Genomic DNA, 26,891 nt, shown 5'->3' with positions numbered 1-26,891 from the left:
CCCACTGCTCCCACCCCCAGCCCTGCCCGACCCCACAGGACCCCCAGCCCTGCCATCCCCCACTGCTCCCAGCCCCTAGAGCCCCAATCTGCCTTCCTTCTACAACCCCCACCCCTGATATCCCCACTGCTCCCCGCCCCCCCCGAGCCCTGCCCGCCCCCCCACCCCTGCCATCCCCCACTGCTCCCCAGCCCCTAGAGTCCCCCCAATCTGCCTTCCTCTACAACCCCCAGCCCCGACATCCCCTCTGCTCCCAGCCCCCCGAGCCCTGCCCGCCCCACTGCTCCCAGCCCTGCCATCCCCACTGCTCCCCAGCCCCCGAGCCCTGCTCGCCCCACTGCTCCCAGCCCTAGAGCCCCCATCTGCCTTCCCTCTCCAGCCCCCCACCCCGATATCCCCACTGCTCCCAGCCCCCACCCCTGCCCGTCCCCAGCCCTGCCATCCCCACTGCTCCCAGGCCCCCGAGCCCTGCCCACCCCCACTGCTCCCCAGCCCCTAGAGCCCCCAATCTGCCTTCCCTCTACAACCCCCACCCCAACATCCCCTCTGCTCCCAGCCCCGCCATCCCCACTGCTCCCCATAACCCAGAGCCCCCAATCTGCCTTCCCTACACCCCCCAGCCCTGACATCCCCACTGCTCCCCAGCCCCCGAGCCCTGCCTGACCCACAGCCCAACCCCAAGGCTGCTCACCTAGTCTGAGCCGCCAGCCCCCAGTGCTCCCATCCCCTAGAGCCCCCACAATCTACCTGCCCTCTACAACCCCCCTCCCAGCCCCCTGAGCCCATATGTCCTCCTGGTGCTCCCTCCCAGCCCCAGTTCTTTTTCCTGCCACCACCCCTTGCCTTGGGTGTGACTCCCTGCATTTACACTCAAGTCTTTGGAGAAGGGGCTGGTCTTTATCCCCTCTCTGCTCTTCTGGTGCCTACCTGGTCACTACCCCTTCATTTCATAAGGGGTGGTGCAGTATTCAGGGAAGGGGTCACTGCCCATCCATCTCTCCCTGGGTCTGCAGAGGGTTTCTCTCTGCACAGGGAATCTCACACTTGGACCAGAGAAACTCCTGCCCTTATGAATTCCTGGCCTGACTGACTGAGCTCCACTGCCTCTCCTCCTGGTTTGAAGGGGGACTAAGTCCCAAGGCCCCCCCTGTAATCGCTGAAGTAGGGCTGCTGAGTCCACCACATTGAAGAGCTGAGCTGTTCCCTCACATCTCTCCCCCAGAGCCTGCAGGCAAGAACTGTTAGAGCAGATTTGGAGGCATAATCTCCCCCAACAACTGCCTGCACCACCTCTGAGCACCCTTAGTGAGGAAGCTGGGCTCTGCCCTCTGCAGCATCCATACGCTACTTCCCTCTCCCATTCCCTCTTCTAGGACTTGGTCCACCCAGACCTCTGCTTCCTCCGCAGTGACTACTTTTCCTTCATGTACCCTCGCTCTGCCTCAGGCCAGAGTCCCAGCTTCCATTGCTTGGGCCGGGGGTTCGTGCTAGAATGATTAATCACAGTATCTCAGACAAGAAATATCACACATGAATCTACCTCAAAACTTGTCTCCTTTTCCTACTTGGACTTATTTTGTCTCTTTCCTTTATTTCCTTCCTACTGCTTAGAGTTATATCTTTCTCAGCCTGCACTCACAAACAGCATGAAGCACATGGTTTGGAGCTAGATCTGAGTGTATGAGGCCAACAAGGAGAGAAGTAGGATTGAGGAGTAGGAAATGAATGGGATGAGGGGAGGAAAGAGGTCTGAATGAGACTGAAGAGATCTGAGAAAGTGACAGGAGAATGGGAAAGGGGCTGAGGGAGTAGGCATGGAAGACAGCAACGGAAAGGAGATAGACTGAAGAGAATCTGAGGGGTGAGGAATGGGATTCTGAATGGGGTTAGACAATTAGTTGGAAACAAAAGGGAAAACCTGGAATGGGGAAGGTGGAACCGAAGAGAAAAATGAATGTGGGGAGAGGGGATGCCAAGAGAGAACCTGGAAATAGTGAGTCTAAACACGACAGTCTTGGAGCCAAGGAGTCTGATGGGCTCCGACAGAGACGTGATTTCCTTTGTATAACAAGGGGAAATCAGAGAGCTATTAAAACAGACTGTTTCATAGTTTTAAGTATATTGGGCGCTCTCAGTTCTTGGTGACTAAGAACTTAGAGTGGCTTTCCCTCCCTGCCCCACAAGCATTTCTTGAGTAACATGTTCTTGAACTTAGAGGCAACACAGTTTGGGAGCTACCTGCTAATCCCTTCTTAATTGAGACTTTGAGGCCTATAGTAGGTCCTGCTGTATAATAGTGTAGATGTATAGGGCCATGTACAGAGGGCAATCCAAGCTGAAACTCAATGCAGACTTTACACCAACAATCTCCCTTTAGACTTCTAGGAAAGGATTCGCCACTGCCATCTGTACTGTGTGGTTATTTACACTTGTTCTGTCACTTTTGATGGGGAAGCATTTTCAACCCACTTTACACAGGTGTAAATGACTACACAAGAGGCAAGGCAGTGAGAAATGAGGCCCACACTGGCTTACTAAAAGGTAGCTTGTTTCTCTCACCCTCTTAACTTGACCCTGAATCTAAGAGCAAATGGTGGCACTTGCACATTGAGGGGCCAGAGGAGAGGAGTGTAAACAAAAAAATAGCAGCTAAGAGCATTAAGAAAGCTTACATTAAGGAAGGCCACACCACCACAGAAAGGGAATGCCCCAAAAATTCAAAGCCATGTCGTCTATGATTAATAGACCCTGAAGAGTAGTAGGTTACTTCCCCTCCCCTCCGTTTATCCTAACCCTCTATTTATTTGGTGTATCATGATGAATCTGGCATTGGTATATTTATTGTATTGGGACAAAAATAGGGTCAATCAAGTCAGGCCACACCTCTAATTTCAAAATGGTCAATTTCCAAAAAAAAGTTGAAAGTTGCTTCCAGTTTACACCTGGCCCTGAGTCCCATCCCCCCCCCCCAAACAATTAAAGGAAAATGTGATTGTAAACCATAAAATTTCAAAGTTCTTTTTTCTGCCTTGTAGCTGTATGAAACACCCACACATCATCAAGGGAAACTCACTATGCAGTGGAAGCTATAACAATATAGTTAAGGTGATACAACTTGTGTGTTTAGACAAGCCTAAATATTACAAATTACACATATAGCCTAGTAGTGGTCCCCATCTCCCCAGTTCTTTACAAGGTTCTAAACATGCAGAACAAAAAGATATTAAACTGCACTGTGGCAAACAACTGTTACTCATTGTTCTTTGGAAAATAACTAGGTAATTTTCACAGCAGTGTAATTGATTATAGTGTCCTGCACATCCATCACCATTAAAATGACTTAAGAACCCAGTACTCAGAAATGTTTCTGCAGATATTCTTGGCATAGCTGAAAATTTGATGTGTAAGTTTCTATTTCCCACACACATGCATTTGCAAAGAAAGCTCAGCACATGATTTGTTTCATAATCTTAGAGGCAAATCCCTATATCTGCATGTGTCTACTGAAAAAAAGACTAAAGGACATATTTCACACCACACACTTCATTAGAGAATAGAGAGCAGATTCCATCTGGATAATATACATATGTCCTCAGTTAAGAGCACAGAAGTATTGGTAATTTTCTCCTGGAAATATGCGGTGTTAGTCATTGGGCACAATGCGGATCTGGGGCCTGATTCAAAGTCAATGGGAGGCCTTCCATTGACCTCTATTGGCTTTGAATCATCCTCTTGGTGTAGGTGACTAATTATTTGGATAGTGATCTTTACATTTTTTTTAGCACGGTCAAGCGATTAAAAAAAGAATCACGATTAATTGCACTGTTAAACAATAATCGAATACCATTTAAATATTTATACGTTTTCTACATTTTCCAATTTATTTATTTCAATTACAGCACAGAATACAAAGTGTACAGTGCTCGCTTTATTTTTTATTTAAAATATTTGCACTGTAAAAAATATTTTGCAATTCACCTCATACAAGTACTGTAGTGCAATCTCTGTCATGAAAGTTGAACTTACAAATGTAGAATTATGTACAAAAAACCTGTATACAAAAAAAAATCCAACTATGTAAAACTTTAGAGCTACAAATCCACTCAGTCCTACTTCTTGTTCAGCCAATTGCTTAAACAAGTTTGTTTACATTTGCAGAAGATAATGCTGCCTGCTTCTTGTTTACAATGTCACCTGAAAGTGAGAACAGGCATTCATATGACACTGTTGTAACCAGCGTCGCAAGATATTTACATGCCAGATGCGCTAAAGATTCATGTGTCCCTTGATGCTTCAACCACCATTCCAGAAGACATGCGTCCATGCCGATGACTCTTTCTGCTCGATAACAATCCAAGCAGTGCAGACTGATGCATGTTTATTTTCATCATCTGAGTCAGATGCCACCAGCAGAAGATTGATTTTCTTTTTTGGTGGTTTGTATTCTGTAGTTTCCACATCACAGTGTTGCTCTTTTAAGACTTCGGAAAGCATGCTCCACACCTCATCCCTTTCAGATTTTGGAAGGCACTTCAGATTCTTAAACCTTAGGTCGAGTGCTGTAGCGATCTTTAGAAATTTCACATTGAGACTTCCTTTGCATTTTGTCAAATTTGCAGTGAAAGTGTTCTTAAAATGAAGAACATGTGCTGAATCACCCAAGACTGCTATAACATGAAATATATGGCAGAATGTGGGTAAAACAGAGCAGTAGACATACAATTCTCCACCACGGAGTTCAGTCACAAATTTAATTAACACATTTTTTTAAACAAGCATCATCAGCATGAAAGCATGTCCTCTGGAATGACGGACAAAGCATGAAGGGGCATGCAAATGTCTAGTGCATCTGGTACATAAATATCTTGCAACACCAGCTACAACAGTGCCATGTGAATGCCTGTTCTCACTTTCAGGTGACATTGTAAACAAGCAGCAGGCAGGCATTATCTTCTGCTAACGTAAACAAGCTTGTTTCTCTTCACGATTGGCTGAACGAGAAGTAGGACTGAGTGGACTTGCAGGTTCTAAAGTTTCAGTGTTTTATTTTTGAGTGCCATTATGTAACAAAAACACTACATTTGAAGTTGCACTTTCATGATAAAGGGATTGCACTATAGTACTTGTATGAGGTGAATTGAAAAATACTTCTTTTGATCATTTTAAATTCAAATATTTGAAAGCAAAAATATAGTGAGCACTGTAAACTTTCTATTCTGTGTTGTAATTTAAACGGATATATTGATAATTTAGAAAATCAAAAATATTTAATAAATTTCAGTTGGTATTCTATTAACAGTGCGATTAATCGTGATTAATTTTTTGAGTTAATTGCATGAGTTAACTGATTGATAGCCCTAATATTTTTAATATAGCATGTATAATAAAATGCACACAATACAGAGTTTTACAGAGTCTTTCATGTGTGCTCTTTTCCCTAGCCAAGAAATTTAAGCTTTGCTGTCAAAGAAGGTACTGTAGCCACCCATGCATACCACCTTCCTAGGCCACCTGTTAATTTTCACTCTAGAAATACATCCTAGCTGGCATTTGACATGAAAAAGCAGATCTTTTAGTTAGTTTTCACCACTCAATTGCTGAGTCACTATTATTGATATTACTGGCTCTGCTACACTCAGATATCAAGCATAACACCCACAGAAAGTGTACTTTTATGGATGTGTAAGCATATGTTCATCAGCCTACTGATTTGAAGCAGACAACAAAAGCACACTGGTTTGTGGTCCTGATGTTGCAACCATCCTAGCAATGAAGAGATCAAAGTTAAGATAAACCAAAAGTAACAACTATGACTTTTGCACATCATCCTATATTAGGACACATTTGGAAATTTCATTTTAATAGTAAAGCTGTGTTATTAGCAATTTTCTAGATTAGTCCCTGGCATGCCTATCAGTGAAACATAGTGTATAGTTACTGGAAAATTGGGAGGTAATTCATTGCTTGGGAAAGATGCAAGAATCTTGCCTCTAGCAAGATTTTATACCTGCATTTTTGGATAAAGTTTTATTATTATTATTTTAAATCCATGTATGGGACTCGGTGTCGTTTCAAAAATGCCTTTTTTGGTCCAGCCTTATGTACACTCAAGATATGTATTAAATGCATCAGAACATGTGCATTGTAGATCTGAATTTGTTTGTTTATTTAGCAAAGCTTCAAGTTGAAAACGCAAAAGCCAAAATAAATAAAACAAATTAAAGGAGATTTTGCCTTACTGGTAGGATACATTAAAAAAACAGAAGATTAAAAATAAAATTCAATACAAAAGAGCTTGGATAATTTTGCAAATTATAAGCAAAAAGATGGAATTAAAATATATGATAAAATAAAAGCAAAGTTAAGAATTTTATTCTAAATCAGATTGCTTATTTTAGAGGGTTTAAAAAAAAAAGACTATTTTCATACAGCATTTGTTCAATTGTCCTAAGAGGACGGAAAAAAAAGATAGACCTCTTTAATTGTCATGAATCCTAACCAAGTGTCTTGCATTTTCCTCTTTCTACCAATACACCTCTACCTCAATAGAACGCTGTCCTCGGGAGCCAAAAAAAAACTTACTGCGTTATAGGTGAAATCGCATTATATCGAACTTGCTTTGATCCACCGGCGGGCGCAGCCCCACTGCGCCGGGGCACTGCTTTACTGCGTTATATCCAAACTTGTGTTATATCGGGGTTGAGGTGTATTTGGAGGTGTGAAGCAGAAGAATATAAAGGAAAAAAACAGTGGCCAAGTTGAACCCATGAGGAAAATTTAATAAGTTGCAGAGGTTTAATAAAACCTAAACTGGAAATGGAGAAGTAGGAAGGCAAGCTAACAAGAACACAAAACTCATTAATGATTTGCAGAGAGAAGATAAGGGCAGCAGTAAAAGCAGGATGAGTTGATAAGACCCAGAAATATTAAAGGGAACAAGATAGGCTTCTGGAAATATATTGGTAGGGGGAATAAAGTAAAAAAGAGAAAGTTGTCTGAGCAGGAAGAATCAGTCTGTGGAACTCATTGTCACAAGGTATAATTGAGGCCAAGGGTTTAGCAGGGTCAGGCTGGATTGGAAATCTATATGGATGACAACATCAAGTATTACAAAAGGGATTAAAAATTATTTGTAAGGGCCATACATCTTCATGTTTAGGACATAGGCTAATCTCCCACATTTTCCCTGTGTCAAATGCAAGGCTTCTTTCCCCTGTCAATGAAGCAGCTAGTATGGACCATAGTCAGATCGAATACAGGACTACTTAGACCACTGGTCTGATCCAGGTTGGCAATTCCTATATCCCACTGATCTTAAGGACTAAAATGGCCCAGAATCTGAACTCCCTTTCTAAATCTGTCTGCAGCAAGAAATACCACCTTTCTCTTAGGAAGTAAGGAAAAGTTATTGATATGCAACAGATAAGGGACTATAGGAAAATGTATTTTCCAATATTCTCTTATCTGTTGCTTTTCAATATTCCTAGCTGTTGAAAGGTTTGTTCTTGCTGCAAAAATCAGACTATGAGGGAGCTTTCAAAACAGAAGAAAAGCAATGTATCAATTGTAGTATTAATTGTCACAAAGAGGAAAAACAAATGATCAACTACTAACCTGTAAGTCAAATTTCTACCACTGTTTTTTTTTTAAAAGGAACAAATCTTAATGGAGAAAAATCAGTTATGCAGATAGGGTAAGCAACTCAGTTGGCATAAGTTAGGCCCACCTCTATCAACTTGAATGGGTCTGCACACATTTACATCAGGTGAGGAGCTAGTCTCTAGAGAATAAGGGAGTCATGAAAGTAGCAGAGGTTTGTAAAAGAATAAATACTAGACACACTTGATGGGTTTTTTTTGTATATTACTACAAAAATTAGATCAGGATCTGCTAATGCAGATTGCAACACATGCATGGAATCCAAGTGAATGTATGATTTTAATTGCTTATAATTCCTTTATCATTTAGCTGATCAGACTCTGTGCAAGTGTTAGAACATCACAGCCTTGGCAGATAAAAGGAATGAAGAGGATGTAATTGGATTTCATAAAAGCATTTGATATTGAATTTCATGAAATCCTGCCTGAAAGTTTGATTCAAATTGGTTTAGATAGGAACAATGTTTGGAGTGAAAATTGACTGAAAAGCTATAAAGTATAGAGGTACAGAGTTGAGGGGTGGGAGTGAGTGAGTATATATGTATCAAACTGAGGGGTGGGAGTGGGTACTGTGGCATTTCATACTGAAATCCCATCTTATTTAAGATCATGAGAAGTAAATGGAATGTTAATGAAATTCACAGATGGTACTCAATTGGGAGGAATTACAAATATTAGTGTGGATGGAGAAACAAATGCAGTAAGATTGGAAACATGGGGAAATGAGGTTTTTAAAGCAAAACTCAGGTCAATTTGACAGTTTTTTAATTAGTATAATCAAAATTTAATCAAAACTTCTATGGTGAAATCCTAGCCCCATTAAAATCAATGGCAAAACTCCCATTGACTTGAACAGGACCCCAGTTTAGCTCCTGAGTTTGTTTTCAGTTTTAGAATATAATACTCAAAAGTGCCTAAGGGATTTAGGAGCATTTCACCCTTACTTCCTCACCCAAATACTTAATGAAAGGTAACCAGGTAATCCAGTAGGTACCATATGAGTCTTTTCTACAATCAGTCAACTTCTCCTATAATTGCCAGAACAATCCCAGCTTTTGTATCCCAGTGATGGGCAGGTTCAGCTTTCACCATCATATGCTGTAATAAATCTGCCTGCTCACAGCATCATTGTAATCTATTATTTTCAGTTTCCTCTCTCCCTTACCCTATCCTAAGAACATGTAAATGAGACACCACCACCTGTTTCCCCAGCACTTTAAAATGATTTTAGTACAAGTTATGCTTCAGTTAAACAAGTTCTGCAGCTCAATACAGGGGTAACTGGGTGAAATGTAATGGCCTGTGATATGCAGGTAGTCCGGCTAGATCATATAATGATCCCTTCGTGCCTCAAACTATGACTAAATTAGCAATTTGATCCTTCAGATGAAGAATCCCCTAAAATCAAAAATAAGTATAGGATGGACAATTTCCTTCTAAATTATACCCCTCTTTCTACAATTTTTCCCCTACTAAACTTTGTCTTCTTTTAAAAGGAAAGTGTGCTTTTGTTCCAGATCCTTTAAATTAAATTTTATATATAAGGATATATATATATCCTTTATGTCTTACGCTTTACTCTGTGCAGCACGGAAATTATTAAAACATTTTTATTTATATTACAGTGATCTTTGACTTAAATTTATTATGAAAATTGATTTTTAAACACAAAGCAGCTCAGGTTTATGTTCTTTGCAGTTTATACTTTTTCATTACTTTGTCTTAGCGCTAGGGTAAAGTGACCTTTATTTGCCAGAGGTAGGTTACTGGGCCTTGTTCTGATCACACTTTTTATAGTGTAATTCCATTGAGTTATTCCTCATTTATACCCGCATAAAAGCAGAATTAGGCTCTCTGGCCAATATTTTCAAACCTGGGTGCCTGAAGTCCCTAAACCCATATTTGGGCACGGAGTAGAAGCAGTCTAATTTTCCAGAGGTGCTAAGCAACCCCAAATCAGTTAGATTTATAGGATCTACAGGTGAGTAGCATCTTTTAAAGTAACTTTTGTTGCCACATCCTTTGCACTGTATTGTCTCTTTTCTATTAGAGAACTGCTTTTAAAAGTGGTAGTTTTAAATATTTCTGTGCAACACACTGAAAATTGTGCTGCATTTAATAATATTGTACACTGAAGTGTCAACATCTGGCTGGGAATGAGGAGTTGAATCAACTTGCTTTTTCAGGTACTGCAGCTGCAGGTGAAAGAGGTTCTAGACAATGAAGAGACCCATACCCAAGGCATCATTGTCAGGTCTGATCAAGTAGAAGATCAGAGAGGGTTTTCAGGCTCATCTTGCTTTTTAAATTACTTTATTAAAAGAATGTGGGTCAAGGAAGAAAGAGAATGTCAAATAATGCTACAGACTACTCCAAACAATGGGACAATTACTAAAAAAAAGGTCATATAGCTTCAAGAACCAAGACTAGCCCCATACCATTTTCTTTCAAGCTACTGTATATGAAATCTTCTCCAAAGTGGCTAAAACTTCATCTCTATTTCCCAGAAGCAGCAGCTGCTTCTGGAAAAGATACTTCCAAGCATTGGGGGGAAGGAGGGGAGAAGACATGGAGGAAGGGAGTGGGCAGAGTTGGTGGGCAGAAGAGGATTGGTTGCTAAGAATGATCCTGAGCAAACTCTTACAAGCCCTTCTATGACTAATAAAACCAGATGTCTCTGAAATGTACTACAACCCAAGTTGGTGTTAAGAAATAATTCCCTTTGATCCCAATGCTTCCCTCTGAAATGTGGCTCAGGGACAAGCAAAGGTGGTGGAGGAGGAATTGCTGCAGAAGCCCTGAAACCAGAGACACAGGAAAGCCTGCAGAATCCTCTCTAAGACCTGTGTGCATTTCAGGCTTTGTGGGGAATAGGTGGAGACTGAGGGGCGATGAGAAAGCAAAGGGATTCCTGTATGAAGGTCTATGAGGGTAACAATCCTCTTGGAGCTGGGTGACGCAGGGCCCATGCTGCCAGGGACAAAGCTCTGCAATTAGCATAAGGAGCCAATTCTCTTCCTGGATGACCTAAGATTCGGGGGCTGGAGCCTGAACCTTCCCAAAGGACTGTGGGTTCTGTGGAGGTTGAAGGCTGTAAAACCCTGCCCCCTCCCCACTCCTTTTCCCAACCATTTTCCCCTCCACCAGGTCTCTTTTTGAGTTTAGGCCCAAACTGAAACCTTAGTGCTTTTCTTGAATAACTAGGCTGGGCACTGGGGAGACACGTGGGAGGCAAGGCATTTTCTCCCAGTCCTGCAGGCCACTTAACCGCTGCAGAGTTGCTCCATGGCTTTGACTGCAGCCCAGAAACAGCATCAACTCCACTGTGCCACTGTGTCCTCCTCAAAATGTTTCCTCCTGCGTGTGGGGTGGGGGTGGGGAGGAAGGAAATAGGAAAATCCAAGCAGCAGTGCATCTTCTGACCCTAATCCTGGTGTGTTGGAGTACAGGGATCCACTTTCCACTTAGCCCATCTAACTCCTGTTCACCTCAGCCCTAGTGAAGCAGAACTGCTCAGGGTTTGGTGGCTGCAGCAGAGAGGAGACGGAGACAGGGTTTTCCCCTTCACATTTAAATTTGACTTCATGCAATACAATTCAAATGCTCTGTACAATTTGGCTTTATCCACACTGAAAATTTAGGACCGGGATTTTTGAAGGGACCAAAGAGAGCTAGGCACCCAGCTCCCACTGACCATCAATAGGAATTGAACATCTGACTTCTTTTGGTGCCTTTGGAAATCCCAGCTACATTTCTAACTTACACTACAGACCTTGTTTAACAGGCCAGTTGTTCATCAACTTCATCTCCACGCATCTGACTTACATTATTAGCCCCAACATGTAATGCTGCATCAGTGAGACACTACAGTTGGGATTTGGGAGGGGATTCCACATGTATCTTTCCTAATTACCGGAAAGTTTGAAAACACAAGTTGGGTCCTCAAATAAACACCATACTGTGCTAGATCCCTGGCTAGTGTAAACTGATATAACTCCATTAATGTCAACCCAGCTTTGCAAGTGTACACCAGCTGAGGACGTGGCACATAAAATCAAACACTAACTTCATATACAAAACTAGAAACATCAACATTAAATGCATTTCTCACCTATATACAAAAATGGGCTGCAAAATAAGTCATCATTGTAAGGCGAGAGGCGCTGTGAATTCTTATGTGTGAGCATGTTGCTTCAGGAGACAAATCAAAGCACAGTTTTCCCTTCTGATATTAACAATAAAAATGGTAACCGTGCTTGACCTTAAACAACAACTCCAACCAATATTTGTCAGTGGCTGTAAAATTTGCTCAGCTTGCAAAAGTATCTGAACAAATGGCACTACAGGCAAGTGTTTCTAGACAGCATTAGTCAATATACTATGAATTTTATTAAGGTTGTATTATTTTAGTAGTTATATATTTGTACAAAGAGCCATACAGAGCTCAGTGTTATCGTCCTAAGGCAGGCAAAGCTCCAACTGCAGCATTGGTTGAGCCAATCCCCCATGAAGTCAGTGAAGGTGTCTCAAGTAGATTGGCCCCATAAAGACTAAAAACCATACATAATATATTAGTGAATATGCTGCTCTTGTCAGCAGCAGTGGATTTGTTGAGCTTCTTCAGAAGGAAACTTGCAAGCATTGGCTCAGGCCCCCATCCCAGTCATGCCACTGGCTCCTCTAATATGGAACCTTGCATCTGGGGGAAGTCCTATTGCAATCAATGCGATTCCTCCTGGGCTCAGGGGTCTAAACTATCAAATTTGATTGTCAGATTAAGGATTCAGTAAGCAAAACTAAAAAGGAACTACATTAAAAAAAAATAAGACCATCAGCGGCTTAGCTATCAATGTATATGCCTTGCCCAGAAGTTCTTAATGTAGCAAACTTGTACGAGTTAAATATTCACCTAGTATTCATTTCATGGAATGAAATTATTCCCAATGCACATTAACTGACACAATTACTGAAACACTAAAATCAGATTAGCTACTGTATCTTACAAAAAAAAGATCATTGCTGCAAGCACAAATTGCATGAGTGTTATAAAGCTCAAAAGGTTGTTCAACTAGTAGACAATTTTAAGCAAAGGTAATAAAATATGGCCACTTGCATTATTCATTCATGGAAAAAAAGCTGGAGTTCAGACAGTGTTTCAGCTACATGTCAGTATAGGAACCAGCCTATAATATCCTGTCTTTTGTTGATTGTTCCTCCGATCTTTATTATAGATCTGTTTCATGTAGTAATCCTTTTAGTGCAGTGAGGGCCTGAGCCAAAGCCCATTAAGTCCGTGAAGAGACCACCACCCATTTTAAGAGGCTCTGAATCAGGCCTTGAGAGCCCTTCTTCCCAGCTTTGGCCGAGATCCATCCAATCATGCAAGGTACAGCATGTTTAGGATTCTGAGCTCAGATCCTAATCCACAAAGGTATCTAGGCTTCTAACTTCCAGGGCCCAAGTCCTTCTAACAAGCCAGGAGAAACAACTGACATAGTCCTGCTAAAAAAGGAGAGAGTTTTGCTGGGAAGATTCTGCTTTTTACATCTTAATATATGCATCTTCCTTGTGTTCTCATTTTCTCTGTCAGATCTTTCTTGCCATTTAAAATTTAATCTTATGCACATTTCACCTTTTCTTTGGCTCTCATTGCCAGTTACTATAATTAGAGTCTTTACAATTTCCAATACTATTTTAAAAGCTCATACGCATGATTTTTTTGTTCTGATCCCTTTCTGTAAAAGAGCTCTACTTGTTCTTTTAATCACTTTGTTGGTATTCTGACCACTTAAAAGGTAATCTCAGTTAAAAAACAGCGGGGGAGGGGGAGGAATATTGATATTTATTGTTTGTACAATAGCCCACCACCACCGGCCACTGAAGAAACAAAAACAAATCAGTCCATGCAGTAAGGATCTTACAATCATTGTTGCTGTTGTTGAAATGAGGTTGGAAGGTTTTGGGGGCAGAGCATGTCTTTTTGTTTCTGTTTTGTACAGCACTAAGCACCTGGTCACGACTAGGGCTTCAGTTTCAGGAATAGGCCACATCTGCTATTTTACTTCAGTATTTTTAAAGTAATAAATATTAATCCTGATTTATGCTCCATTTCCTTGCTTCAGACCAGTATATTTAAGTTTAATACAGTATTAACAGAATGATGGACTGCCCTACGAGAGACCTAGGTTTGAGCACAGCCATGGGACGCTTGACTAGTGGGGGAAAGGCGGCTGATTTCATGGTAGAATGTCTTGGGGTCTGCTCCTCAGTGGATGTTTAGCTGTTGACATTTATAGCATGATTTCACGCAGGGTGATTTGGTTACTCCACTCACATCCAGCAATACCTGCTAGCTGACATAGGGAGGGAACATTTGTAGTAGGGCTGCTTGATGCTTTTAAAACTGCTATTGCTTCCTCCCACCCACAAAAAAAAAAAAGTTACCATTGAAGTTTTCAAATGCAACCAAAAATATTAAAAGGAGGCGGCACAATAGGAACATTTTACAACAATATTTTCCAGAAATATTAGGGATAATAAATGAGGAATTAAAGTAACCAAACCAGGTGGATATGCAAAAGAGAAGGAAGATGGGGGAGAGGGGGGAATTAGCTAGCTCCTGAAAGTACCATTCTATTTGGTCTGAAATACAGTAGCTTTAACTTTAATGCCAGACAGAGAGCCCATCCACCCTTCTAAATCTCAGCTTCCACCGTTGTCTCTACAGAAAAAAGTACCTAGTACCACCATGCTACGTTAAACATGATTTCTCAGAGGGGTAGCCATGTTAGTCCGGATCTGTAAAAAGTGACAGAGTCCTGTGGTACCTTATAGACTAACAGACTTCTCACCTATAAGGTGCCACAGGACTCTGTCATTATTTATTTAGGATTCGATCATCACTTTGTGCTGTGGATCATCAGAGCAGGCAGCACATTACTGTGTTATCACTAGCACAAGATTGACTTAGAGAGTCACAGCCTCCCTTCCACTGGTCTGTGGAGGGAGTAGCCTCGCCTGGACGTGTCACAATAGGCACTCCCCAATGCTTCTGAACACCTTGGGTGTGTAGGGCATGGGAGTGTAGTCAAGAGTGGACAGGCTCTACTGTGGCATCTGCTACGCTCCATGTGTGATATTGTACACTGGTGCAGGGGAGTCAGGAGGGGACATATCTGCTTATTCCTTGCACTGGCTGGATCACAATAGAGAAGCTCTGAGAGCCCAGACAATCATTAGACTTCCAAAGAACCACTACCACCACCCAGCAGCATAAATATGAATATACAAATTCATCTTGCCACCCAGCAGCCTTAAGTAATGCACTGGAGGTAACAGTTTACCTCAGCCAGCTGAAATTAATTCCAAAAAGCCTCTCAAACCAAGTCATACACAGTAGCATAGGCTCAATCTTCCCCCACAAACCCTGTCTACCAAATGGATTTTGCAGTGGGCATGAAAAAATAATCAAATCTGGGTCGATTGTGAACCAGAACATAGAAATACCTCTGAGACAGAGTGCTCCACTCACCATTACAACCGTGCCTCCTCCTGGTCACTCACAAGGTTCATGCCTCTTCCTGCAATTGTGCACTCTCTCTCTGGGTCTGCAGCTTCCCTCTTTTACTTCATGAGCTGCTGCTACTGCCTTTTCATGACAGCCCCCAAGCCAGGTTATTATCTGCATTGTCCCCTTCTGGGGTATCAACTCTTTCATTGCCAGCAGTCTTAGACTGTCTCTCATTTACTGCCTCTTGGTACCATTCCCTCAGTGGTTGGCAAGGGAACCTAGGCCTACCCTTTACTCTGCCTTCTGGCACAGGGACCCTCTAACCAGCAGAAAAGGGTTATTTCCTTTTAGACGTTACTGCCTTTACCTGAGCCCTTGCCTACCTTACTAGCTCCCATCCCATCCCAGCCAACTCTGCCTTTGTCAGCCCAAATACACTTCCTCTCTCCCAGAGCAGTACCAACTTTCACAACAGCCCCCTTCTGCTTCCAATTTCTTGTCTTTATAGTCCCAGCCTAGCTCATTTCACCTCAGCTGGGCTTCCTCAGTCAGGGGATTCCTTGGCCACCTGATTCTCCTCAGCTGTGGCTTGTTGGATTAATTAGCCCCCTTCTCACTCTGCACTAAACTTTTCTGAGCAAGTGGGCAGGTGAACACTCCCTTTATTATTTCAGCCAACTGTAACATCAGAACATGACTCTTTCTGTGGCCCGATTGAACACTGTCTTGTCAAGACCCCAGTTTGTTGACTGTTGTTTTTGCCTATTTGCTTTCTGTTTGTTCTTGATTTTCTTTTCATTTCCTTTTGTATTGATATTGCAATTTTCCTTTCCACCTTTCACCTCACATACTTACATTTTAGTGATTTCCCTTCTCCTGTTCTCATCTCTATATTCACTATATGCATTTGTCTCCATGCTTAAACATGTAGCCTAGATATTTTATCAGTTCAGTAGAACTCCAACCAACTGCTTTTTCCTTTTGTTTTCATTTGGGCTCCAATAATAGTATTCCTTTTGTCAACTGAGTGATGGGGCCACCTTTAGATTACATAAAAGTGGAAAAATATAATACTGGGTTGCTTGTAACATTACCATGTGTTAGAAGATTGTACTTACATTTATTAAGTAGCACAGTCATACAAAGATTCTGGCAGAATCTGGCAATAAAACCGCAGCATACAAATTAGTTGGGGAGGAAGGGTCATGAGTGGTTGACAGGTTTCAGAGTAGCAGCCGTGTTAGTCTGTATCTGCAAAAAGAACAGGAGTACTTGTGGCACCTTAGAGACTAACAAATTTATTTGAGCATAAGCTTTCGTGGGCTAAAGCCAGGCCACAAAAGCTTATGCTCAAATAAATGTTTTAGTCTCTAAGGTGCCACAAGTACTCCTTGTTCTTTTTGATTAGTGGTTGAGATACTTCTGATGTGACAATGATCCCAGGGGTGACCTGGGCTATTAACCTGTCTCTATTTGTATTCCATCATAACCATAATTAGATACAATTATTAATAACTTAGTTTAATACAATCTGATTGCTTTACATGTAGTCTATGCATGAGACTTCAAACTCATTGCAATATTTGGAGAGTACAATGTTATCAACTCACACAATTTTATCACTAGTTTTGTGATATTTGATGTTTTACTTAAAGCTCCAGCAACTGGGGACAAAAGACTGCATGAGAATCACATCTGTCATTATATAAAAAGTAAGAGTCTAGCCCTCCTTGCTGCATAGACAAGCTTGAAAACAAACCCTAAAGGCTCAAAAATGAGAAGGTAAATTACCCCATACCCATATGGGTATAGGTTTAAATCTTATAATATTGGGAGCCAGGCTCTTGATTTTTGACAGTTTGGACTTCACAATTCTGAGAATATGTTACTCCATTAACAAAATAATTTAGGATTAAAAAAAAAAGTTTGACACTGGGTGCTAAGTTTCTTAAAGGGCTGATTTAAAAACTAATCCTAACCTATGAATGAATTTACTTATAATTCTCAGAAAATTCATTTGATACTTCAGACAGTAAGTGCTGTAAGTTTGCTGCATTTTTCATAGGTAATAAAAAGAGTTAGAATCACAGCTTTCAATACAAAAACCCAGCTCAGCTTTCACAATAGAGCTGCAAATGGTGCCTACATAATAAATGTTAGAAATGGTACTGTGCAAATCTGTATTAGAAAGACAGAGATGGGACCAACAGGGTGAACTTTCATTTTCCTTACCCAGTCCCCCAAAGAAAGTGCTTTGCCTGAAACATTTCAGACAATGTCTTCCATATAGGCACTGCACTTTTCCACAATCGCTTCTCAGATAATAAGATGTATGTGAGGCTCCCTCCTTTTCAGTTTAACCAGTATATAATGCAAGTTGTGTCATAAATAGAACTGTGCCAAGTTGGTAAGCTGATGGCAGCTAAATTGTTTTCTAAAGTGAAGACATTCTTTTTTTCCTGCAAACAGAAAGATTTCTCTGCCCTACTTTATCTCACAGCAAAGACAAGAAATTTCATTAGAAAACTTTCTTTGTTCAGTACAACAGAATCTTTGCTTTCCAAAGGCTTCCAGGGACTCATGAAATCTTACTAAAAATAGAGGGTTGGAATAATTTGGGATCATCAGTCCTGAATTTAGTTTCAGCCCTGTGAAGCTTTGATGTTCTGCAGCAGGGAAGCTGACCCTTGTGGTGCAGAGGAGCTTTCCAGGAGTGAGGGTTCAATCAGTTAACCAGAGTGTGGGAAAACCTAAGGTTATACTCTATTTAAATAATAAATTATCATAATATAATATCATGGGGAAGTTGCTATGTTTGAGGTGCTTCCCTTAAGAAGTCCTGACCTCTGTTCTTATGACTCAGGGTGGGGTTGGGGGGATGTAAGACTTACATAGCTGGTTAACAAGCGGTGCACCATGCTATATGGCCCTGAGGATGTTTGGGCCTGGCCTTTGAAAGGAACAGAGAGGTTCCCTCTTTGGGGGCCAAAACCACACAGGTGCTAGGGAAAGAGATACCTCCCTCAAGGCTAGTCTTAGCTCTTACACAGGATATTTTGGAAAAATTTTACTTTTTGTAGTTCAGGCACTGGACCCTGAAGAATCAGTTTAAGTTCCCAAGGAGAAGAAATAAATAGAATTTCCGGTTTCTGCTGTTTTGCTGCATTGATAAAAGAGAGGGCAATTTCCCCAATTGTTTAGCAATCTGTACTCTGGATATTTTGGCTGAGATTTCCAAAACCACCTAAGTGAGCTGGATGCCTAATTCCCTTTAGGTGACTTTAAAACTCATTGAGAAAGAAACTGATGAACCTTGCTCTGCAAGTAGCTTCAGTGGGAGTATTTCTGGAGTAAAATGCTCCTCGGTGTAAGGACATCTCACTCTGGCCCTTTGAATAGTACCTTCCTACATAAGTAATCTGACTGATTTCCATGGGACTAAGATAATACTCTAAACGAGTAATGGTACAGCAATCTGGCCCTTAATATAAAAGGCACAACAGAGGAAGTTGCTGCTCAGTATTCTCGTGTCAAATAGGCCTGTTAAGATTCTGAAAGAAGACCATATTGAAATCTACTAGAAGGATTGTAGGCTGTGAAAAAAGAGCATAACCACCCCCAAAATGATTTTAAAGAAGAGTACCGTACATTTTAGATACCCCAAAATTATATCTGGAATTTCAAAATTAACCTGTGAAGCGAGACATTATTTTGAAAATACATGAAGATGCTGGGAGGAGGGAAGTCAACCCATAAAGCATTCAGAGCAAAATGATAAATCTATGAATACAGGTTCTTTCAGGTTTATGGAATAGCACCTACAAGTGCTCCATATTATGAAAATATACTTGTTTACTTTATAAAACAAGTCTGAGTGTCTGCAGGTGGAAAAGCAAAACACTTAAAGCAAAACCAATAAAATAATAAAAATAAGAAATAAATCTAGTGACCTTTCAAGAAAAAATAAATTGGATTTTTTTAACCTTCTTCTTAATAAAGTATAGAGAAGGCCTGAATATTTTTTTACATTAGAAATTCAGGTCCTGTTGAGTCTTAAAAGCTCTATGATAACTGGAGAATGAGTCAAATGGTGATATAACATGTGCCAAGAGAATGAAAGTTGAGTCATTGAGAGGCCAGGGGACTTTCAGTCACAATGTGTAAAACCCACTGATTTTGATTTGTGTTGTTTGTTGTTACTACCTAACTTAACTTTTGTATCTAACTCACATTTTGGTAAAGATTCACCACTCTCACCCTTTCAGATGTGTTGTGAGAGCAAATGCACATCCTGTGAGATCCCCCCAAAATGTCTTCCAGCAAAAGCAGAGTTCACATTCCTGACATTTCTAAGGTAAAAAAGCAGCCCCTCTACCAACACTCTAAAAACCAATCAGACAACCAATACAGTCTTTGGGGTTGCCTTTCTACATCATAAAGAATGTAGAAAAGGGCACAAGTCCAATTTTCAGGTCACATTAACTAAAGAACCGATTCATATATTACTGGCTGAAGGTTAAATACAGTGTAGGAGGTAATATACAGCAAATGGCCCTTTCTCTCGACATTGACATGCAGTTCTACCTTTTTCTACTAAATGGAATTCTTCTGTTCCCATCAAAGAATTCTGCTAATTGAGAAACAAAACAATTTCTCTGTCAAGTTCTGTGTCATGATATAAGACCTGCGCACAGATCCACACCGATTACTTAAAGCTACCACACATCAGTTTCGGTGGTGAGATTCCAACCGCCTACAGTAAAATATGTACCTAAATGGGATACTGACCAATAGGATCTCACTGTTTCCTTGTATTCCTTCATCTGTTGTCTCTTGTCTTATACTGAGACTGGTGGCCCTTTAGGGCAGGGTCTGTCTTTTTGTTTGTACACTGCCTAACATATTGGAGTCCTGATCCTAGGTGCTATAACAATACAAATAATACAGAGCAGTATGTAAAGAAGAATATATAATATTTCTTAGGATATGGTTCTGAACATGGTTTACCCAAAAGCCATATGCTGGTTGGCCAAATGAGCCTTTTTTGGTTGTTTCATTATTAATGAGACCCAGATGCCCACTCAGGATGTAGCTTTGGAGAAAGTCTTCTACATGTGTATAGGCTCAGTAGCACCTGACATGCTCAGAACTGCCAGAATGTACATGAGGATGGTAGGCAAATTAAGAGAATTGTCAGACTGCTGCCTGACACTTGACAGTTGACGAATACCCTGGTGGATGATGGTCCGTTAGTTAAAAATAAAATTAATTATGGATGAGATTTGAATGGCCTCTTTGAAAGGTCCACTTTGAATGGTTCTATTGGTTTTTTGACCTGGGCGATCATGGATCAGGAGGATGTTTAATACTCCATTGACTTTCTCATCCAATTTCTAACTGCTTTGTGAATTGGTTTGCACAGTTCCTGACTCATTAATAGACACCTTGTATTAGTAATACATACCTTTGCTACTCTTCGTGTTCCCTTTTGAGTGCTCCAAGTTCTCTTTTGGTTCTTGCTTATCTTGAATTTTAACATCCATCTGCAGTGTTTCCTCTGCTACACTTTGCTCATTTCCCTTCCCTGTCCCTCTGCATCGCTCTTATCCTTCTCTGTGGTTTGGCTAATTCGATCGGCCTGATTATACAAATTTAACATTTGCATTCTTACAAGTCCCCCACCTCCTTCCCATCATTCTTCATTACACAAGTCATTTCCCCCTTCTCCCTTCATTTTCCAAGTTGACCTTGCTTGCTCATTTAAATATTTTATTCAACACATAGAGCTGGTCTGTGGTTTTGCCACAAGCTGTCTGAGGGGAAATGTGGAACTGCATTGTCCCAGGAGCAATGACGGGAAAGAATTTGACTCAAAGAGGCATGATTATCTCCTTCCCTCATCACCCACTCCCTCCCCCTTGATCCAGGAAGGTAGTTATCTGTCAGTGGTCCATATCCATAGCAGAGTGCTCCTCTTAGAGCAGCTCAGCTGACCACCCAGTGGCTGGGAGAGATAAATGGCCAAAATCCAGGCGGCCATGGAGGAGACTAAGGATGGAAAAAAGGATCTTCTGCCCCTGACATGTTGCATAAACTGAGAAACAATGTAGCCCACAAAGGTCTCTTTTGTAGTTTTGATTCAGTTTCCCCAAAGATTCAGTTGAGGTGGCGGTGGTGTTGCACTAAAATTTAACTTGTTCAAAATATTTTACTCTGCCATCGTTTCCCTGTTTACAACACTTTTCTTTATTGATAGTCAAAAGTGACATGCAGAAGAGAATATATGCAAATTATATATCCCAATCTGCTACAATTAAGGGCCCAAAATAATACAGTTAACAACAGAAACAAAATAGGTGACACTTAAAAAGTCCATACAATTGAACATTTACTGTTTGTTTGTTTTTAAAAAAACACAATAATATAAATAAATTCCTTCCCTACCTCTCAAACATTTTTTATTTCCTGAAATGAACCAGGGTCTTTATTTTGGCTCAGCTCTGTTAGACCAGGCTTTTTTTCCAGCCTGTGTGCTGTTTACCCCACATATTTACAACTACTTACTGTTTTACACTGAATATGCATCTTTTTAAAAAAATCACACCATTTTCATTGTTTCTTTGTAAACACGACAATGTTTATGGTAAAGTCTTCTCCCTCCCTCACCCCCTACTGATTTTCATTACAATTCTGTTTTATAGCAGGTCTTATACTGCCCTTGTCTCTAGTATTGGAGCATGTTCCATTGTGGTTGTTCCCTCTGGCATCCTCCCCCAAGTGGAGACTTGTGCTTGCAGGCTAGTGTTTTGGTCTGGTTTTTGAGCTGTGTTTTGCAAAATGTCCACACTGCTCTGTGTTTATGTTAGAGAAGGTGCCTCATAGTGGGATCGGAACACAGTGAGGTTTGAGATCTACTGCTGAAGAGCACTATTTAAGAGCTAGTATAATTAATTTATTATTATTATTATTATTGTGAGAGGCCTTAGTTCTTGCTCATGTGCTCAAGGTCAAATTGATCGCATTTGTCAGGGTTGTGAAGGAATTTTCCCTTAGGTTATGTAGGCAGGAAACTTGGGGATTTTTCACCTTCCTCTGCAGCATGTGATGTCAAGTATCTGCATATCTTTCACCTGTCTTTGCAGGGGTCTAGACATTGGTACACCGAGGTCATGCTCTTCTCTGCTTATGGCATGCAACAGTTTAGTGTCCAGAGGGCTGTAATACTTGAGTCAAATCCAGGTTATTGGATGCAGTGCAGGAGTAACAGGATGAGGCTTAGTGGCTTGTGATGTGCAGGAGGTCAGAGGAAATGATCTGGTGGTCACTTCTGGTCTTGAACTCTATCAGTCCTGTGAGAATTTGTTTCAACATCTCAGATCAGCCCCCAAGAAATCTCAGTCTCCCTCACAGAGCTTTACCTTTATGACAGATGTTATACTATCAGTCCCAATTGATGTCAGGGCCCTGTTGTGATGAGTACTGAACATACACAAGAGGACTTTGCTGAACCTAAGCACCTGGTTACCTCTAATTGCCTGCATAATCCTGTCAAGTTTGATGGGCATATGCACGAGTTTAAAATCATGCACATGCTTATAAGTCCTATTGATTCAGTCCTATTGCAAAGCAGTCCTTGCCCCACATAGCCTACCATTTAAAAGGACAAGTCAGACACAGAATGGGAGAAAGAGGTGTATTATCTGCATTTTACAGGTGCTGAAACTGACCTGACCTATGGAGAGATTTACTCAAGCTTACACACAAAATCTGCATTAGAGCTAGAACTGAACTCAGATCTCCAGCCTCCCCGTCCATCCTCCCTTTCTTGTGATTAATTTTTATCACAGCACTTACAGTTTGTCTCTTCTTTACCTCTTCCTCTTCCTTGCTGTTAAATCTGAGTGAACCCAGTGTAACTGGACTACAGCTTCTTTGCTTTCCCTTAGCAAAACCAGGGCTCAATCAGTGTTTTCGTTCTGCCTTTGTTTCTGCTACACCCGTTCTCCTGTGTCCTCTTTCCACTTCTTATTGCTCTCCATCAGCTTTTGCTTCTCCCCTTTTCCCTGCACACTAGCCCAAACTGCCTTGCTAGGTCAGTGTGAATCATTTTAATGTCCAGCTATTAGCTCTTCAGCTCTTTCGAGTGCCTCCGTCTGCTCTCTGATGCTTATCTCAACATACATTCCTCTTTGGACTTCTATTTTTCTCTCCCGATCTCTCTCTCTTACCATTCCCCAGATGTGTCCCATTTGGTTTTCTCGCCAGGCAAGCTGTTCATTTGCAAATCCAGCACACTTCTTTTTGTACTTAGATTAAGCCTTGTGCCCTGTCTTATCACCAGCCTTTTATGTTACCTGCAGCTCACTGTCTTTTGCCCCTCCCCCCATTCTCTCTCTCTCACTCCTTTTTCTGTCCATTTTAAGTGAACTTTTCATGCACCACTAAGCCCACTCCATCTCGGCACTGCCTTCATTTCTTGTCTGGAGCGTCACCCACACAATGCAGGCCTTTTCTTTCAAACAGCGCAACCAGGCACTTCTGCTAGCATGCGCCAACGGATAAATGGCCGGTATTAGAAATGTTCTGCTAGCTGGATGCCTTTGGCAGTGCTAACGTGCCACCACTAGTGCATCTCACTGCAGCCATCACATCAGTCCTGGGGGAAATTACGGGGAGATGATCTACAGCACTCGGGCTGTTGAAATCCTGGCTCTTTTACATCCCGCTGAAGAGAAGTGAAGTTGCTTAGCAGCTGGGAACTACTTGCCTTTTATCATTTTGTTGCCTTGCTTATTTCACCCTATGTTTGCACCCATCGTGCAGCCAGTTGATGGAGAGAAGAAAATTCTGGGGGGTTGAGGTGGGGAAGGGTTGAAGGAGGGAATATGATGAATAGTAATGGTCAGCACTGTCAGGGTGAAGCTGATAATGGCCGGTTGCTGCTATTGCTAGAGGAGCAGAGCGATAGTCATATGAGAAAGGAAAAGGTCAGCTACTGAGGGAAATATAAGATATTTAAAGCTAAATGCCACAACATCAGTTTAGCAAACTAATGAAATATTTCCCCTTTTCCATCTCATGGGTCTCCAGCACTCTGCAGTCTGTGCAGGGAGATGTTATCTGGCAATGCCAGTCTGCCCTCTTTATCACTGCTGGGACATAATGCGCATCATGGCACTGAGTGGTTCTTCTTTTTGCTTCTTGGATGTCGGTCATGGGCATTTCTTTTTTAAGAGGTATTTAAAAGGCACCGCTGAGCCACTTTCTTAGGATTTCACTCCCCACTGAAGCCAACAGCAAAACTCTTATCGACCTCCATGGGGCCAAGATTCCACTCTGAGTGTTCATGTGATGGCCACCATCTTAGCTAACACAGGAGGGGTTGAACTGGGCACCTCAAAGACTAAAAGAGCTGCTGAAGAGCCCAGACTCCCTAGCTGGAGCAAACTCCTGTCTTGTGTGGATCATGCCAGAGTGGGACATCTAACACGCTCACTCTGGATTATATTTTTCTTGCCCTTTACGTGTTCAAAGCATGGTCCAGAAGTTAACCAATTAACCCTTCCAACATCTCTGTGATGAATGTAGGCTCAGAACCCTGATCTCCATTTTACTCTAATGGATACTCCAAATTTGTGTGTGTCTTAAAGTGGTGGACTTGCAGCCACCATCCTTGTTTTCCAGTTATCGGCATTATTTAATGGGAACTTGGCATATACCTGCTTTGCAGTAAATAGGGGCACATTTGTATCAATGTATTAATTATTTTTGTATCCATGTTTACCTTTCTGCAGTGGTTTACTCACAAAATAAGATAGTAGTTTTACTGAATAGATCAGAGAGAACAGGAGTTTCTAGAAAACCATGGCAAGGACATCTCTTTTGAAAAGTCTGTTGGACAGTTTAAATATACAGCCTTTCCCAGGACATAATGGAAAACCATTGGCAGACATGTTGGTTGCAGCAGCCAAACAACTTGATAACTGAAGTTTTGGGGCAGGTTCATTCAAAAAAGAGAGCGAATGCAATGGAAAGAGGTTTAGAAGTTCTGCAAATGTCACTCTTGTTATTTCCAAATTGTCTTTATAGTCACCAAATGAACAAAATTCATAACTGGCAGAGCAGATTGCAGTTCCATTTATTTCAGAAGATTAAGCACATCATCTAAATTTGGTCCCAGAAGTCTAAACTCTGGTTGTTTTAATATGGTCTTGTTCTTTCCCCGCATTTGCATGCTCCATCCTGCGGTGCTGGATTTGACAGAGAGCTCTAAGCAGTCACAACTTTTTATAATCAAGAAATTTGCTGCAAACAGCTCTTTATTAAAATCAACAGAAGATCTGACCTGTTAATTACTGAAGTAGGCTCCTATATGCAAAAAGTTTCAAAGTGTTGCCTGGCCCTGAAATGTGAGAAATGATTTTGGATTGTTCACAGAGGTTCTAAAAATGTATAGATGTGAAATAGATTGGGAGATCTGCCAATATAAAGTTAATGGAAGTTCTTATAATTTGCCCAAGTGACATTACTGACCTGTGCTTGAAAGGAAGCCAGGTCTGGTTTCACATCATCTAGCATTTCACTAAATGTTAAATGATTGAGATAGAATTTTTATTAGGTATGCCAGTATTTCAGAATTTACGGTGGCCTCTAGATATATATTTTCTTTTTACAGTCCAGGAGATGTTTATTATGGTCTTTTGAGATACATTAAAAGGGTGTTAATACAAATAAAGCTCCCTGCTTCATTCTCCAGGCAAGCTGCAAAAGAAATTTAATCTCAGCACATTGGATACCTGGTTTGCTGGCTTAACACATTAGGATGCCAATATGTACACTTCAGTGCACTTGAGAACAGATGTGTGATGACTTATAGCTGTTGTGGAGGGAAATGGTACCATGACGACACCGAGATGAGAAAGACTTTAGTGACAGCAGCCCACCAACAGAGTGTTATTTTCTAAGCATACTCACTCAACCCAGCGGCACCATAGCAGGGGAACTTAAAGTAAATTAGTGACCTTTTAGGCCCAGATGTTAGGAGAATAGAATAGCTGAGAAATCCAGGGACTAAGGTCAAGGTAAAGAGAACTGTGTAAAAGCAACAGCTGTAGGACACTGAAAAGGCATCGGAGACCATGAGCACCAGGGATACACAAATCATTCTAAGCAATCTGCTGGATTGCTGTCTACTGTCTCATCTTTCTATTTAAGCTAGGGCCAAGACTTTCCAAAAGTGGATGTCTAAAGTTAAGTCTGGATCGATGAATTTAGGTGCCTAAATAAGTGGCCTCAACTGCTGAGCACCCAAAAGTCCACAGAAATGGACAGGTATCCAGTGCTTTTGAAAGTTGGCTCATTAATTAAAGTTGGGATTTTCAAAGAAGTTTCAGAGTACCTACTGCATTTTGATGGGATGTGATTATGGAACCCACTTCAACTCTTTGTAAAAGCCCAGTCTAAATTGGTACTTAAGAGTCTCACTTCACACATCCATTTTGAAAATCTTGACCTATATTTAAAATCTAATCTTGCATTTGGAAAGTTGAATGAAGACTACGGGATCCTGCCACTTACAAAGAGGTTATGGTACAGGTAATATAAATTGCAGCATGAAACAAATTTGAAACAATGTTGTTTAAACATCCTTAGTTTCTCTAATTGATTTTTATGATTTGGCTTTTATGTATTGTTCCTGCTTATCTTAGAATTTGTCTGCTTAC

General features: G+C 41.2%; 1 protein-coding gene across 7 annotated transcripts in view; it reads right to left on the bottom strand.

The window, feature by feature from the left end:
• AUTS2 (activator of transcription and developmental regulator AUTS2) overlaps positions 1–26,891 on the bottom strand; it is a 1,174,081-nt gene that overhangs the window by 931,109 nt on the left and 216,081 nt on the right. For 2 of the 7 annotated variants that reach the window (XM_039507749.1, XM_039507750.1), the window contains exon 1: positions 15,190–15,630. The exons of the other annotated variants lie outside the window; for them this stretch is intronic. In XM_039507749.1, the coding sequence (XP_039363683.1) occupies positions 15,190–15,192 (3 nt within the window). In that variant the 5' untranslated portion in view covers positions 15,193–15,630. Of the gene's footprint in view, positions 1–15,189; positions 15,631–26,891 lie in introns of those variants that run through there. 7 annotated transcript variants of the gene reach the window in all.

This window comes from Mauremys reevesii, linkage group 20 (assembly GCF_016161935.1).
Source record: "Mauremys reevesii isolate NIE-2019 linkage group 20, ASM1616193v1, whole genome shotgun sequence".
Lineage (NCBI taxonomy): Eukaryota > Metazoa > Chordata > Testudines > Geoemydidae > Mauremys > Mauremys reevesii.
This window is presented reverse-complemented; position numbering and strand designations above follow the sequence as displayed.